The 17,674-nt window shown below is 42.8% G+C and overlaps 1 protein-coding gene across 1 annotated transcript in view; it reads left to right on the forward strand.

Moving 5' to 3' along the window:
- Positions 1-156: 156 nt before the first annotated feature.
- Positions 157-17,674, forward strand: part of ARID1B (AT rich interactive domain 1B (SWI1-like)) — a gene marked incomplete at its 5' end in the record, with an annotated part of 35,802 nt that continues 18,284 nt past the window's right edge. Inside the window, 3 exons of the mRNA XM_009701335.1 lie at positions 157-315; positions 6,252-6,461; positions 9,919-10,123. Coding sequence (XP_009699637.1) covers positions 157-315; positions 6,252-6,461; positions 9,919-10,123 — 574 coding nt within the window. The remainder of the gene's footprint in view (positions 316-6,251; positions 6,462-9,918; positions 10,124-17,674) is intronic.

The raw sequence follows: 17,674 nt of genomic DNA on the forward strand, positions 1-17,674 counted from the left end.
TTATATATGTGTGTGTTTTCTGTATGTGTCTCTCTGTTTATATATATTTTATATATAAAAATTGGTCAGTCTGTTAAACTGGATGTATTTTTTTTGTTTTTAATAAAGTTTGCCCTGCCTTTGTCATATTTTTTTTTTTTTATTCCTCTACCACAGGATAGCTACAGCTCTCAGGGTATTTCTCAGCCCCCAACCCCAGGCAACCTGCCAGTCCCTTCCCCAATGTCCCCAAGCTCTGCTAGCATCTCCTCATTTCATGGAGATGAAAGTGATAGCATTAGCAGCCCAGGCTGGCCAAAGACTCCATCAAGCCCTGTAAGTGGCTCTGGTTTTTTTGGTTTTTGTTTATTTTTTTGTAATTAATTATATTTTAATGCTTGCTTGTTTGTTTTGTAAATTCCTTTTCTTCATTATTTATCCACTAAACAGTTTTCTTTCTTTATAACACTGGGTACAAATTCTGCTCTCGGACACATGACTGTAAGTTCCACTGCCTGGCTTCAGTGGGGCCTGAGCATGCTTATCCAAGGGCAAAATTTGTCCCAACAGTACTATGAAATAAGAAAGAGTAAAATTGCGTGCATCATGCAAGTGTGCTGTCTGGTAATACAGCAGTTGTTGTGAAGAAAACATCCTTCTTGTAATGCATCAGCTTCCAAGCATGCCGACTGTGTTGTTAAGGACGATTCCATTTCTGTTCCTGGGCCCAAACTCCTTCACACAACTGACTTCACTCTGGTTGCTGCACTTGTCTCTGCTAGGATTATTTAGGAAAAACAAAACAAAACAAAACAACATGAGAAATCTTCTCCCCTATTGAAACTAATATCCATCAAAGTTTAAATTGTAGACTCAGCACCACGAAAAAGCTGCCATCTGTATTTTTGAAATGTTTTTAATTTTGAATTGTGTATTTGGAAATACAGTCATTAGGTTATCAGGGTACAGTCTAAACCAAAATTGTTTCTGATTTGCTTCATTCGGTTACTTTGAAAGAACCCAGATTGTGGGTAGAAAAAACCCTGATGCATGTATGGTTTTAGAAAACTATTTTTTAGATGAATAATGTTTAGTCATTCTCATGCAGGTTGTAAAGAAAAACCTGAGAGAGATGTGTGGAGCTAAAAGTTAATTTCATCGTATATATATATATACACACATAGAAAATCTATGTACATATATAAAAAAGAGAATGCAGATAGAAGCTGATACGGCCTATGGGGATCAAGTGTCTGCTTGGTCACTTTTGCTTTGATTTTTTGAATTAGAAAAATATATATTATTCCTCTTTTCTTTCTTTTTACCAGAAGTAATAATGATCATAATTTCTCTGTAGAAAAATACTGAAATACATTCTTGTGAGGAGTATAAAGGGGTTTTTTCCAATGTTAATGTACACTTAAATTAGCAACAATTCCTTGATAACCACTTCATTTTCACAAAGTGATATGTTGAAGAGCGTGTCTCAGGGCAAACAGAGGAAGGCCAATTGGAGGGAAAAAGATTGGCCCATCCAAAAATGCGACGTCTAGCAAATCCCCTGAGCAAAGGGGCAGCATGGCATGAAATGCATCACCTTGATGTTTTGATGTTTATTTGGCAGTGACTTTGAGTCTCAGAAGGCAGCTGGTGTTACTTGTTCCCACCAAGTCTCATCTTAACAGCATTTCTGAAAGCGTGGCACCAAAAACTCTGTTAGTTTTCTTGTAGTAATGTTTTGGGTATTGCTTGTTTGGGTGGTTTTCTGGGGGAAGGCAAGAGAGTTATTGCACAGGCTAACACATCGAGTTCTTCCTCTGCAAGCCTACTAAATGATAATGCATTCCTGAGCTCATTGCATAAACTGCGTAACAAATCCTAGAGTCATCGTGAACATACGTGGAGTTTTTTCCATGTAAATATGCAAAGTATAGCGTTGGAAAAAATAAATGGAGAAAGTTTGTGCTTTCAGTTTCTTCTGAATGTCCTTCTGTGCAAATGCTGCTGCATCTTTAGCTTCAGTTAGCTTCTTGGTACACAGATATGGATAAATACAGTGCTTCGGAACGACAGAAAAATAAGTGCTGTAAATTAGCTGATCCTTTTTTCCCTATGAAGTCCAGTGTATTGGATAACTTCATCGACTCCCAACAGCAGCCTGACATAGACTGGAACAATTGATTGCAGGCGTTTCATTACACTTGAAAACAGCCTGCATTTGTTCATTAAATCCCAAAGCTGCTTCATGTGCTACAACTTCTACATTCCAGCAGAGGATAAAAGCAAGGGTGAATGGTCTGTGGTTCACTTCACGGTATCCCTGTGATCCTACTAAGTGGATCCTCTCTTTCAGCAGTTTTATATGGAGGTGAGGCGTGAGAAGATGTGGAGAAGGAATTGTTGAACGTTATGTTTTGAGGGCTCTTCAGGTACATCTGTGAAAGGACACTGCTGCTATGCTAGTTTTGCATGTGGTTTACATCCCTGACAGTGGCGAGGTGGCTTTAAAATTCTTGAAAAGAGAAATTTAAAGTGTGGGTGTGAACTCTACAGGGTCGCTGCAACATGAATAAACAGTAGGTTATGAAAACCCCATAAAATGCTGTTCACTGTCCGTAGGTACCCATGAAGATAACAGTGAATACATGTGAATAGCACTGTATCTCCCTGGTGCTAGCTGTGAGGGGTCTGCAGAGTCCTTGACAGAGGATTGTGTCCTGCGAAATTGCCAGAGCATGGACTGTGGCAGGTTTTGCTGCCTGCATATGCACACTCTGTTCTGTAGTAAAACAGGCCTATGTGATAGCTGTAATACTGGAAAATTCTTCGTTGAAGTGGGGGAAGTGAAGGGTAGATAGTTCTATAAATATAGATGCTTAAAGGTATGTACAGAAACAACTACCCACTGCCTTAATGCGAAAAGAACTCCTACAGAAATTTGTGTTGCTCTGAAGGTTTCTGCAGACTCGCCATACAAGGGTCTGTATATAATACAGTTTTAATAGGTGGTAGGTGTATTGAAAATAAAATATGGGGTTTGACAGATGTAGTATGGGAATTGGCTTTGGTACCCACATACTTTGGTGGGGTTTTTTAAATTGCCCATTTAAATATGACCAGTCATACCATGTAGAAGAGTGCTGGGGATTGAGGGCAGAGTAGGTGACAACTAAATTGGTAAAGGTATGTGCCACAGGCTTGCACTAGCATTCTTTTATCACTGAAATTATCAACAAACTTAACATAAGAGAAGCTCGTGATCTGTATTCTTCCAGCATGGCCTGGCATGCACTCATTTTAGTTAACAATCTGCTAATGGGATCATTTTGTAATAAACTCTTCTTTTCTGAGGGTTAACATTTACCTATAGGCAAATCTAGGCTTCCAACTGAACCTGCCCGTGTGGAAGTGAAGTTCGTTTGTGTGTAGACTAGCTTGCACACATCTGTCATTTTTATATGTTTACATTTGTAAAAATAGAGAAGAGAAAAAGATCTTTACTCTTGAGGAATAGCATTCTTCCCTCCAGTGCATTCTTCTAAAGTTAACATTTCATTTTAGAAGAAAATTGCACCCATTTTACAAAGCATGACAAGCTGAAAGCTCACACAGTAAGAAACACTTCTTACCTTCTGTAAGCTGTGAAAAGTTTTCAGATTATACTGTCATTTTAGAGCCTGCTGCCACACTGCTGAAAAGCAGCATCATTTGAGATGTATGGGAGAAAAAAACAGAACAAAAAATTCTTAACTGTTTCCATTCTGCTCTGAATCTGGTTTGAGCAAGAGAATCTTTTCCCATATAAAAATGAAAACGTAAAACTGATAAATCTGAACGTTCTTTATCGTAAACTACTATAAAAGTGAAATAGAAACTGTTTAGTTGCCTCATATGTTAGAATGTAAGCACATACAAAATTTGCTGGGTAAAAGCTGAAATTTCCCACCTTCATTTTTATTAGAGTTCTGTAGCATCATGAGTGTCAGATTAAAATTAATGCTGATGAGCAGTAGGGTAACTTTGTTCTTACTGCAGTTAGTAGTGGGGTAGCTCCAATTTATTCAGCTGTTCAAGCCTGTGTGGTCAGGTATCTCTTGCTACAAAACCAAATTGGTAGCAACATGACTTGCCTACTTCCCTCTTTCCACCCGCCCCCCAAAAAAACCTTGGACAAAGTGTATTTGTTGTTAAACTGAGTTTCTTAAACACCCAGATACATAGCAAATGATGCTTGGAGTAAACTGGTTGCCGCTACAGAATCAATTTGTGCTTTCGTCGCAGGATCTGCAGGACTCATGTCAAAGTACTTTCCTGCTGGCCACTTAGTATTCCTAAAACAAATTCAGCCTTGATTCTGACTTCAGTAGGAGTTGTAACACAACTGAATCTGACTCAAGTAAATTCAGGAGCGCACCTCATTTCTGAGTAAGAAAGGTAGTAACATCTGTCTGTAGGAAGGACTACTGCAAAGAAATTACAGTATCAGGAAGCAAGACTGAAAACCTTACAGGAGACTATTTATTTAATTAAAATGAAAATCCATTCACTGGAAAGAACAGCAATGGCTTATGGAACTGCTGGGTCACCCCCCTTGGCTGCTCTTTTCTCCTGGCTCTCCTCCAGTGTTGCCGAGTTTCAGCTAATGGCTGGAGGGAGATACAGAGCTTGTCGTATATTCCAGGCTAACATGCAAGATGAATTATGGCAATGCTTTTAAAATCCTTGGATGCTACCCCACTGCATCTTTCATGGTGCTGAGTGCCAGTCCTCACCAGTGCTCTGTGGGGCCATGGACGAAGTGGGTGGTTCTGTAGCATCGGTGAGGTACAGCTAGGGTCTTCTTTAGAGATGGTCAACTAGAAATAAGTTCCTGTTCACATCAGGGCAGTGCTGTCTCCTGTTCAAAGTAAGGAAAAGGAGTGAAAGAGTGATTGACTAGATGAGTTTAAAGAACTGTCTACTGCAATCAACAACCAAGTTTCGGATTTTACTATACCGACATAAAGGATATGTTTCCCTTCATATATTTGGCTCCTTTCCTAAAGCTTTCTATCAATCTTTTTCTCTTGCATTTAATTCTGAACCACTCCCGTCTTCCACTGCTGAGCAAATCACTTCACCTTCTGCAAACAGGAGGGTCTTTGGCGGCATCAGCCGCCCCTCACTGCTGTCGGGTCAGGGGCATCTTGGAGAAGGAGCGGTCCATCCGCCCGTGGCACAGAGCCCAGCTCACGGCCTTATATTGCACAGGGAAGATAACGGTGAGAAGTTACAGCTTGCGTAGCAGCCTCAGTGCTTTCTGCCATCTCCACATTGAGGAGGAAAGGGCATCAAGATAACGTGAGCTTTTGTTAGCTGTAAAGCCCAAACAGCAGCAGGAAAACGGGTTCGCTCCTGCATGAGAAAGAATTCTGCTCTTTCCACCTCTTTTGCTTTTTCTAGTCTTGGTGGTTCAGCTCTGACCGCTGTGCATCCCTGCTTTTCCCCAGGTCATAATACACATCCTCTGTGCCAGGTAGGACGTGTGAGATGGCTGTCTTCCGTCCTTTTTCAAGGGCGGAGAGTAGTAGCTACTCATAAGCATTACGGGCTCGGGCGGGTGATCGGCAGTTCACGATGAGTGTTGCCGTCGGTCTCCTTGTACTGTAGGCACTCTTGCTTCTCTTGCTTTTTGGGCAGCGGTGAAGGCCTAGTAAAGCATAACCATTTGTGACTCTCTGAAGAGAGAACTACTTCTCCGTGTCCTAGTTTGCCACGAATTACGCTTTAGGCTAGTTCTGTGCAATTCCTGTTCTGGAGGAACACTTTCAGGTTTTCTATCCCGTTTTTTGCGGGCAGAGAAGAGAGGGCAGATTTGGCTTGGTTTTAGGATTATTTAAACTTGTGTGGGACAAGCTTGGTTTTAATTTTACCCAAACCATTGTTTGCAAAGCGCTTTGATATAAGTGGATGAGAAGCACTGTGTTGGAGCTACCTCTTCTTAAAATGACATGAGGCAACATCAGAAACTTGCCTTCTGGGATCCAAAGTTCAGATCAGTGAAAGAAATATGAAAATGGGGAGTTTGGGCCCGTTATTTAAAAAGCTGAATTTTCCGTATATGGACAGAATGTACTGTTTGTGCCTGAACTAGTAGCCTTCATTCCTGACTGTTGTGTGATAGCTTTAGTTTGTTTGACATCTTCTCTTTTTCAGTGTTGTGAGTTTCTTACTTTCTTTTCCCTCCCCCTCCCACCCTTCCCCCAACTCTTTTTTTTCTTCTTACGATTTAGAAATCAAGTTCCTCTACCACAACTGGAGAGAAGATCACTAAAGTCTATGAGCTGGGAAACGAGCCGGAGCGCAAGATGTGGGTAGATCGGTACCTCACCTTCATGGAGGAGAGGGGCACGCCCGTGGCCAGTCTGCCAGCCGTGGGCAAGAAGCCCCTGGACCTGTTCAGGCTCTATGTCTGCGTCAAAGAGATCGGAGGTTTAGCACAGGTGAGAAGAGGTGCTTGGAAGTGAACCTTTGGAGAAGGCGATGCGTATTTTTTTTCTAGACTATTTCTTCCTGGTTACGCCAGTACATTTTCAGCCCTGACAACATTATTGAAGAAAATAAGAGTTTCATGCTTTAATATTTGTCTGGAGTTCATTTTAGGCTGCATAATTGCCCTAAAACTCTAGCGTTTGAATCAGAATTGACCATTGCTATAGACAGATGAAATTGTTACCGGTTCAGGGGAACCCAGTAATGCTATTAAGAGAGGAAAAGAGGAAAAGGCCTTTGGATCAAAGTTACAAGTAAGAAACAGATGGTAGAGCTGAAAGGAAAAGGAGATTTTGAAATTCATCCTGCCCAGATAGGGATACTGCCTCTAGGAAAACAAATCAATTCATCTCTCCAGAGAAGTGGCAGGGATGTTCTTGAAACACAGTCCTTCGTCCCAAACCTTGCATCTCTGAGTGTCTCTGGACGGTACATTTGTTTCTTAGGGACTCTGCTTTCGCTGTGTTTGGAAAATGCTTACAGGATATTTTGGGTTGCCTTACAAACATAATGATTACGAAGAAAAGGTGAGTTACTTAACTGAGATGAAGGAAAGTGAAAGCAGGAAGAGCTGAGAATAACAAAGTCACAGATGGGAGAGAGCAGCTTTGGGTTATGTTCTCACCGGTTAACTGGAAGTTTCACAAAGCGATGTTTGGAAATTACTTCTGCATTCTGTAAGATTGACTACCACAGAGCAAAACTAGATGTTTCATTGTCCAGCACCATCGAAAGGGAAAGCAGGAGAAAATGGTCAGTATTTGCAGCCCTAGATTTGACATTCGAAGCCATCTGTCCTTGCCTGATGCTTTTACAAAGCGTCCCTTGCGTCTAGGGGGGTCGCTCTGGGTGGGTGCTAGAAGCCACTGTGGAGTGCTGAGAGCCATAATTTCTGTGGATTTAAGCACATTTGTGGATGTTCAGTGCTTTGCAAGGTGAAGGTCTTAAACATAGCTATGTAGATAAATATGTATATACAGTATTTAGTATAAAATAGGTAATATTTAATGTTTAAATAGATAAAATTTTACACTCATTACAAAATCTGAACTCAAAATTGTGGCAAACAAATGAGATCCTCAGAAAGAGAGCACTTTTTAATTGTCTGTGTGGTTAGTTCAAGAAAGAAGTGTCCAACATCAATTAGTACCATTTTCAGTGCTATTTGTAATAGTACACCTCACAACATAGGTTTTAACTGCTGAATTAGATCATTGGCCCTTCGAGGCCAGAGATTTTAACTATTCCTGTTATTAAAGGAAGGCAGAGAAACCTAATGTAGTTCACCTTGCCAGTTGTTAAATGCTGTATATGGGTAAGAGATGTTATCCTGTCATTTTTAGTGATCAGCTCATGCCCCCCAGCATCATAAAGATTTGATTACTTTTCGCTCAGAAACTTTATTACAGGTAAATCGTATCATGCAGCTGCTCTGCCTCATACGGCGTGATTGTGCCCATGGTATGGCTCTTAGCATCAAAAATTAAGGAAGATGAAGGGCAGATGGGATATTCTAGAGAGTCATTCATGTTTGCTTATTATGGAAATTTATTTTATTTTGGGACACTCAGTGTTGATTTGCAGTGACAGACGTTATGCATTGCTAAAGAATAGATGCTGTTCACTCAGACTGATTTTTGAAAGAGCTGGAGTTACAAATGTGTGTGCCTCAGCACTGGTAAAAATTGACACTTAAAATAAAGGCTCCTGGTTTTGCTGGTGTGCCCACGTGAATGATCACTGTGTTTATCTGTTGGGGGCCACTGAGAGGTGCAGAGCTTTGCTTCCTGAGGTTTGTTTAAATGCATCTGAGTGATGCTCTCCTGAAAAGCTGTTACTCCAACTGCCGCACTCCACATCTGGTGAATCTGCCCGGGGAGTGACGGGGAGTGGAGCTGTGGAGCAGCGGTACGTATTCCCCAAATAGCTGCAATTGATGGGGTCCCCACACGAACAGCCCAGCTGTTGGCAGTCTTCTTCTAAATGCTAATATACCGGGCATTTAGGCACGAATGTTTCTGTTTGCATTATGCAGTGTGTTCATTACGCACCACTCAGCTGTAAGTCAGTAGGCACAAAGGGCTCTGTAACTGGATTTCAAGCCTCAACAGGGACAGTTTATGAAAATCTCCTCTCCTTTAACTCCTGGGTTCTTGCAGGATGTACCAGAGAAATCAAAATGGTTTGCATAGCCGTGCCAACCTGCTTGCTGTTAACACTATCCTCAAAAGATCTTTGCTGACTGGCAGTGGTTACCGTGTTATTAAATGCTGACAGAGACATAAGAAATGTTTCCTTTGGTGGCACGCAGGCTTAGGAACAGTATGGCTAATGATAACCTTTGCAGCTATACAAGTTAAGTTGGAGTCATTAAAATCTCAGGCCTCAGGGCAAGTAGCAGTCACCAGGATGTGCCAGAATCGGGATTCTTCCCCAACAAAAGCTGAGATGCTCAGATGTTTAAAGCGCATTTATTTCAGTGCTGCCTCCCCTCCTTGGATCGTACCTTAGCAATTGCACAACGGGTTGAATGAACTTTGGGGCATCAGGTATTACAGCCAAAATACCGTCTGCGAGTTGTTCAGCTGAGCGAGCAAGTGGCATCATCCAGGATGGCAAATGAACTTCACTGTTACTACAGATCAGCTGTGTTTGAGGAACTCATGAACAGAGTCTTTGAATATTCTCAGCCTTACACTGCAAACAAGACTCGCAGCGGAGTTGTGCCGTCAGCACTGTAATACAGAGTCTTGCTGGACTAGCCCCGTGTGTTTGAAGTCTGCCTTAATTAATTAAGGGGCCTCGCTTCACCCTGCCTCTCATCTTGCCGAAGGATCATTGATCTGTCCCTGCAAGACGCCCTAAAGTGACAGGACTTGAACCAGGAATTATCGGCTGAACTGTTTGACAGCTGGTGGCTATTTTGGAGAAAATTTTATTTTTCATATCAATGCTCAAACACTTAAATTGCAGAATAATGCTGTTATTGCTTTCTAAATTAGTTTTGAGAAGCTGCTTTTTAGTTAGAATGGGGTGGGTGTGGGCGAGTGTCGGAGAGGGGGAGAACGAGCACGAATTTGCTTGGAGATGGATTGCTAACGGAAGAGTACAGGCCCTGGAAGAGCTCAAGGCATTTAAAAAATGCACCATGCAGAAGACTCTCCGCAAGCAAAGCTTTTTATGTAGCTATCAGCAGGTTCCTTAATGGTTTTATAACTGTAAATGCTGTCTATGCATTACTGCGTGTGGGAGTAATGAGCGTTAGTTAAAAGAGGAAAATAAAAAAAGTAAACCAAGACATTTAAGTGCTTTTTTTTTTACCCCCCTTTTTTTTTCCATTTTTTTTATCTCCTGACTTAAACAAACCGCTTTGCCGCAAACCAATGATTCTGCCATTTATTTTGCTAGGTTAATAAAAACAAGAAGTGGCGTGAGCTGGCAACCACCTTGAACGTTGGCACCTCGAGCAGCGCAGCCAGCTCCCTGAAGAAACAATACATTCAGTACCTGTTTGCCTTCGAGTGCAAGATTGAGCGAGGGGAGGAGCCCCCTCCAGAAGTCTTCAGCACTGGAGATACCAAGAAACAACCTAAGATCCAGCCGCCATCTCCTGGTAAGTCCCAAAGACTGCAGGCTCTTACGCAACCATTTTTGGAATGCAAAAATCACCGGGTTGCAGTTCGTGTCGTTAGAAGCGTGTCTCGCTGCTGCTGGCCAAACGATGAGGATGAGTATGTTGTTGGCGTCTTGTTTTCGAACTTGGAGCTCGCTCCTGAGTCAACTCCGATTTCATTCTGAAGGGCCATCCGCAGTCACGTGTCTAGTTTGTCACTCGTCACGTATAAAGACGTGTGCACCAGCATACCCATAATATTCAGAGTGACATTGGCACAGTGAAAAGAACGGCATTCTGCACGGATGTGCTTGTGCCGCAGGAGAGGAGGCAGCCGGTGCTAAAAGAAGCATCCGTTTGTCTAAAGATCAGATTCTGGTACTTGCACTTTCCTTGCTGTGGCTCCGAAGCTGCATTTTCAACCCAAGTGTTGATGAGCAGAGCTTCGATTGGAGTCAGGATGGCAGATGCTGGGCTGATCAGAGGGTCTCAGATGGTTGCTCTGATACAGCTTGTGTTGAATGCGTGGCAGATGGAGGGAGCTGAGAGTATGGGGCATCCCCACTGCCAGACCCCGTAGTTTGGAGGCACGCTCCCTGTTCCTTTGTTGGTCATCCTGTATGTCAGATAAGTTGTTAGCATCACTGTCTTTATTTTCTCGTCTGAAAAATTGGAACTGGAATTGTTTTATTTTGACTGTTCTTTTTGCATGTATAGTGTGGTGTTTGAAACCACGCTGTTTTCTTTCTAAATTCATTTAACTTAAGACTGAGGATTTGATAGTCACGATAGATATTCAAGGCAGGAAAATTCTTGAGTAGAAATGTTTTAAGTCCATAGGAAGAGGCGTAGTATTAGTCTGTGACGTTGACTTCTGAACTACCCATGGAAGAGGAGAAAACTTCCTTTGATTTGCTGGTTATTAGGCTTTTCGGACCAACAAAATAATTATACAAAATTTGTGAACTACCTTCACAATTACTATTAGGCAGACCTGCTTCTTTTATTGCCAAGAGAATATAATTCCTGGAGTGTTTACGGCAGGTCCCTGCAGCAGAAGGCATTTTTAGGAAACTATTAAATAACTGGATTTCTGTTAGTACGGCTCACTGACTGAAAATGGGACGTGAGGAGTCAGGGACCCAGCAAGCTCTGCGGGCAGCTTGCAGGCGGCATGGCTCCAGTATCCTGTCATGGATACTAGAAAATTGCAAAGACCTTTATAATCATGTAATACAGTTCTGGCCTTTACGAGATCATTTCTTATGATAGCACCTTGTCACTACAGAAAAAGATAACGGCAATAAGGCTCAACCTGATGTATTCAGTGTAAGGATTTGGAGGAGTGTTTCATTAAAATCTTCCTAGGTACATCTCTCTGTGTAATAATTTAAATATTTCCTCCACCTTGTTAAAACCTAGGGTTGTCAGGTACCCCAATGCTGATTATTTGATAAAAAAGATAACTAGGTTACTTTGCAATGCAAGTTTAGAAGATGCGGGAAAACACTTGGTACTAGGAGTGAAGCCTATCGTCCAAATGTTCATGTCTGAAGTGAGCATAGAGTGTCCTGAATGTGCACTGCTACAAAAAATAAAAGATGTTGGACATGCCTGTCACCTCCTGAGAAGGCTGGTAAGGAGAGCTGAAACTGTTAGATGGGTTAAGGAGAGTCAGGAGGAAATTCATCTGTTTCTAAAACTAAACAGCAGTACTGAAAATGAAAGAGTATTTTCCTTTGCTCTCTCCTCCCGCACTCCTCTCTCTCCATCCCTCCTCTCAGTAGTTGGTTCGGGGATGATCACTGTAATTTGGCTGAATTTTGAGGTGAAGAATCATTCTTTTGATATGTAAACCTGAAACAAATAGAAATGTCAGACATACCACTTTTACAGGGTCCGTTTGCATCATGACGCTACAGATGAAAACGGCAAAGTCCGAGTTTAAATTTATCACAACATTCAAGCAAGCTGTCTGTGAGGAGAACTGAAACTATTTTTCTAAAATAAAAACACAGCAGGACATAGAGACTAGCAAAGGGGGAAGCAAGCAAAGATCTCAAGGTTTGTTTTGTTGGCGAGAAAAGAGCTCGTGTCACTGAATGGGACTGCACTTCTGTACGGAGAAAGGCTTTCCCAGTGTGTATCAGCTTTAGTACATGAAATCCCGCTGAGGTATAGATGCTGCGGAGAGTACAAGCCTGTTCTCTTTAATAGTCAGCTTTTTTTCTTGCTCCTTTTCCTTTGGTATATACCAACATTAACATTTTAACTGCACAAAAGAAGTAGAGTTGTAGACGTACTTTAGATAATCTGTTCCTCTTTGGCATTCAGAGGGAACAGGAGCCCAATACAACAAGGAACAGTAGCCTCCAAAGGTCCTGGCTTTAACCATTCGCCTCTGTTGCGCAGTTAGCTCAGGGTAGGCAGAGCCGCTTTGAAGCCAAATCCGTTTGCAGAGAAGCAGTTACAGTATTAGGGCCAAAGTTAATTCTGGTAAAAAAGCAGGGGGACTCGTCTGAGAGGGGAGGGTGTTGTATTTCGTCCAATTCTAACCAGCTAATGCTATGAAATCAGAGCCTTGAGAGTTTAAAAATCAGCTGAGCTTCGTGAAACTTTTAAAACTAAGTATTTCAGTCGCTCATAAGAATACATAGGGACTTCATGAGACGGAGAAGAGTTCAGTTCCTGTGTAGATGCGGTTCCCGGGTGGTGTTACGCAAGGTGGGAGCAGGCCGAAGCACAGTTCAGAGCAAATTGGTTCTTGCAGATGTCTCGCATCCAAGGGCTAATTATGCGACTGCCTTATAGACGACCTTTAAACTGCGATCCTAGAGGGAACGCTAGGAAACGCAGCGCAACAACCATAGTGAGGAGATTCCTAAAGAACGGAAAAGGAGAGAATGCGATGTGTAAGTCAAAGCTTTGGGGCTTGCGAGGCAGTGGTCCTGGGTCTGTGTGCTAGTCCATTTGCTTGTAGCGCTGTATTTGGGGTTCTCCCATCCCTTCTGTTTGTTACAACATCATTAAGAAGGTAAACGGTACGTAAAGGAGCGAATAATGTAGTGCTATGTACAGTGCAATTCAGGATAGTGTCAGCAATTATAAAAAGTGGAAAAAAGGAGTGAGAGTGGAGCAGCAAAGCGACAGGCTGGTTGGCTTCGTTCGGCAGAGGTTGGCACCGTAACCAAGGTGTTAGGGGTAGGATTAGCTGCCAAATTTAAGAAATGTTCTGGCTTCTTATCCCTGCCAGAGCCTCTTCTGTTCTTTCATAAAAACAGGGGGCCTGAATGTGTTTTAGGACGGCTTGCGCTGCTCTGAGGCTGTGCAAGCCAGAGACCTGCTTGTGGCCGGCCGAGCCCTCTGCATCACAGCTTAAACCTGCCTGGGTCAGGGAGTGCCGTCAGCTGCGAGGCCCAGCGGCAGATGCCTACCGAGAGGCTCGTGGTTAGAGAAGCCTGTTGGCCTTACGGCCTGGTTGGTGGGGCTGTGCCGAGGTCCGTGTCCACTGCTGACTGCTCTTTTGCTGCATAGAAAATCCCTTAGAGAGAGAGAGGCGTTGGAGGTCTTCATAAACATCCTTCTGGGACTCCAGTGCTCTCCAGAAGTGGGTGCAAAGACAAAACACTCTTCCTGTTGTGCACGTTTGATAGGTTTGACCAAAATATGCACAAATTCTGTGGCAAGTTCTAAACTGAAAAGAATTCTGGCGGCCATTATGCTAAGAGCTAATAGGTGCCGGAGAACAAATTTCAAAAGAGCATCAGCATGAAGGAGTTATTTTCCGTTGCTGTACCCCGGCACTGTAAATTCTTAGCGGTAGTACGTGGTTAGTTATGCATGACTCTCAAAATTACAGACTGAGCGTTTATCCTGAACGAAGAGGACGGTCACAGTGGTACGACCCCGGGTGCCCCTGAGTATCGCTCAGCAGCTGGCCCTGATGTCAGCGGAGATTTCATTACAGCAAACCTGGGGAATTGTGCGCCTGTGTTGGAAAGAGGGAGCGAGCGGGCGCCGAGAGTGCGCTCCTTGCGTTTCCTTGGCAGCAGAGAAACAAGGCTTGGGGAGGGGGATGGCGGGGGGGATACGACACAGCCCCACACCACACAGCCATTCAGTGAGTGCGTCTGTAACCAAACCCATCCGTCTCTGCTGGCGGGTGGCTGACTGAAGCGCTATTATTAGCAGGCAGGTGATGTCATGGCGCGTGTCATGAGGCCAGCCAGGGAATCCCCACAGAGGATGGATGGGCGAGGGGTCAGGAGGGGCGGACGAGGGGACAGATAGAGGTGTCCCCGTGCCTGCACCCGTCCCCGCCCAGGGGGGCCCTGCCGCAGCCCGCGGCCCCCAGCCCGGCCTAACCAGGGCACGGGTTCGTGCTGTGTAAATTATCTTCCCAGCGTGGCGGCTGGCTGTTCGCGCTGAAGTATGCGAATGTACTTAACCTTCAGTAACCTTTCCATTGTTTACTTTAGAGTATACATTTGTAGCTTCTGGCAAAAGGTAGGGATATCCTAGAGAGCATGTCAGGCCTCACATTAAGGGAGTTTCAAGAGGTTGCGTTCTTCTTTTCTTTTTTTTTTTTTTTTTTTTCCCCCTGAAGGGAAAAAATTTCTGGCAAGAGAAAGATTTGGGGTTTTTTTGTGACTGCATGTTTCTGTTCTGATCAATAAAGGGTCTTTCCTGAAAGCAGTACTTACTGCCGTGCAGGCTTCGCAAGGGAAAAGCCATGCTGGTGCTGTAATTCCATGCTTCCAAGAATCACACGTGCTGTTGAGTGAGTTGTGGAAGAGTTTGTAGGACCTCACCTTCTCACTGACAAAGATGTGCATTTTATTTCATTTTGGATGGATTTCCTATTGTTAAAAGCATATTCTTCCAAATTGAAAGACAAGTGTTGCTTAGATGTGGATGTGAGATGAAGAGTTCGGTAGCTTTGTACCCACAGGGTTTTTTTCCTGGACATCCCCAAGTCAGCTGGAGAATGATGTAAGCAGAGATTACCTGTTCTAAAAGCACATTGTTGTTTGTCTTCCTTCTTAGTTCTTTGTTTAATACTGGAGCTTATGAAGTACTTTAAAAGATACGGTGTCTATTTCAGGACGTCCACAATCAAAGTTAAACATCTACCATAATAAAAACCCCGCAAGGATAGATGTAGAAATTTCAGAGAGCAGCTTAGGAAATGTAAAATTTAAAGTGAAACATGAAAAAGGAATTTGGTACTTTCTTACAGAGAAGAGGGTTGTTTTCATATTCTTTAACTAGAAAACACTGCTAATAGCAATGTGTGTAAAATGTATGTGCGAGAATGTAACTAGTTTGCATTTAACGTGTGTGCGTGCAGGCGCCTGTGTGCACATGCCATATCCAAAAACTGTTCGAAGTGTATTGCTTTGGTGCAAAGTCAAGTGCTCAAAAGTTAGGAAATGCCAAAAGTGAGATATAACGTTTGCAACCTTAATTATGTTCCCTTGTGCATATACAGTTCAATACAGTCTTAATTACGCAGTCATATTGAAATTTTTTCCATGAAACATCAGCGTCATTCAGTGCATGGAATAAACAGTGCAATGATTGTGTGTGATGGCCACTTTTCAGTTCACAGCCTTTACTTGTGCCACAGTTTTCAACCAGACTCCAACAGAGAGTTATAAATTTACTCATTGGTTTTTCTCGTCTTCACTACGGCTGTATTTGAGTGCTCTAAAAAACATTCATCGGCCTTTGCAATACCCATCTGACAGAGGAAGTAGTATGAGTCCCATTCCGCAGAAGAGAAACTGGGCTACCAAAAAATTTACAACATGAGTATCCACTAATTCTAGGTGCCAGTTTTCTAAGTTTTGCCATCTATAGCCCTTTATATGATCTCATCTGTTGCCCTACATGTTCTGCACAGCTGGAAGTCAGCATCTTTAAACAGACCCTCTGAGAAAAGGAGCACACGTCTAAGAACCTCTTGTGCAAAATTTAATTTCACTCATGTGCCCAGTATTGGACTCTTCCCAGTATTGAACTCTTTGTCTCTTTATCCAGCCACTTGCGGTATTTCCCCCTACTGTAACTCTCCTTAGGTGCATTCCCTGGGCTTTCGTGGTGTTCCCTGTTGTGCAGCACCATGTCCACACAACTTCAGACTTCTCAAATTCTCATTTGATCTCAGCGGCATCCGTATCTCCTTTCTGGGTTCCCAGTCCCCTTGAATTCTCCTATTCTTCTTTTCTGTTGATGGTCAGAGTCCCTATCACCCTGCCTTTGCTTGCCAGCCTGCAGCTGTAACCGTGAGAGCTGGTGTGGGGTGACTTCCTGGCTGTAGGTTCTTGCGCTCAGCGCCACATTCAAGACTGCCCAGATCAACCCAGGAGCTGAATTACAGGGAGAGTCCTGCTCACCCGCAGCCTGAAATACGTGCAAACCGGATCTTCAGAAAACCAAGCGGTGAATGTGTAGCAAACTAATCTCTATGTATCAGCAGGTATTTTTCGCAGATTTATTTGGCCAAATCAGAACAAGCGCTGGGACAGTAAGAGTACTTTCCCTGTCACAGGCACGTCCCCAGCATTACCATTAAGTCTCTTCCTCAATGAAGGGATCACTGGTACTGTGTGTGAAAAAGGTGACCAAATAGATACTTGGCTTGGAAGACTCACAGAAAAATACTTCTCTTTTGGGGACAACAGAAAAGGACTGTATATTTTCAAAGGCATGTTTGTAGAAAAAGCTGGCAGTTACAGCTGCAAATTTCCAAAACAAATTTAGGTTGAGGGGAATTGGCTGAAGCATGGCAAAGGTACCAAAAATCACATCCTACAAGAGAAAGTTAAGTTGCTTAAAAATTGTACCTGCTTTACCAACAGTAACCATTAAGAGTACATACTTACCTTATTCTTCCTCAAGGAATGTGTTATTTACATTGATGCTGTTACTAAAATATAGGTGAACTGTTCAGTGGCCTGTGAGTGTATGACATAGAAATGATTGTCTTTGCGGTTGTAGGTCATGTCCACACTTGGGCTCTTCTTGGTAGCTGATGACCTAATCCAGAGATTGAAACCCTTGGAGTCCCTGTTCTGTAGAAGTGTCCCTGACCCAACGGGGGTCAAGAGCAAAGCATATTAACGAAGCAGTACCAGAAACTTTGCACTTCTCATGGCAGCATTTGCCTTACATTTTTTCAGCTGTTTATAACCAGTCATTTAGAAAGAGGGAGGGAAAAATAACCAACCCACAACCACCACCCAGCAGATAAACATTTGACTTGTAGCTTCTCAGTTAGGTATCTTCTTTTGGATTTTAAACCTAACCTTATATAAGAAGATTATATAAACCACGTTGTTACTCATAATAAAGATTCTGTATTCATGCAGTCTGTAAATACTAAAAAATACTTCACGTGTTTTCTTTAGGTTTACTTTAGGTACGAATTAAGTTCTTGCTTATGTAGGATAGGGAAGAAGTTAATTGCTGCTTAATAGCCCACCATAAGAGAAATATGCAGGGTTAGGCAATATCATATTTTACAGTAAGTATATGGGTACACTAAGA

Source organism: Cariama cristata, unplaced genomic scaffold (assembly GCF_000690535.1).
Source record: "Cariama cristata isolate BGI_N322 unplaced genomic scaffold, ASM69053v1 scaffold27105, whole genome shotgun sequence".
Lineage (NCBI taxonomy): Eukaryota > Metazoa > Chordata > Aves > Cariamiformes > Cariamidae > Cariama > Cariama cristata.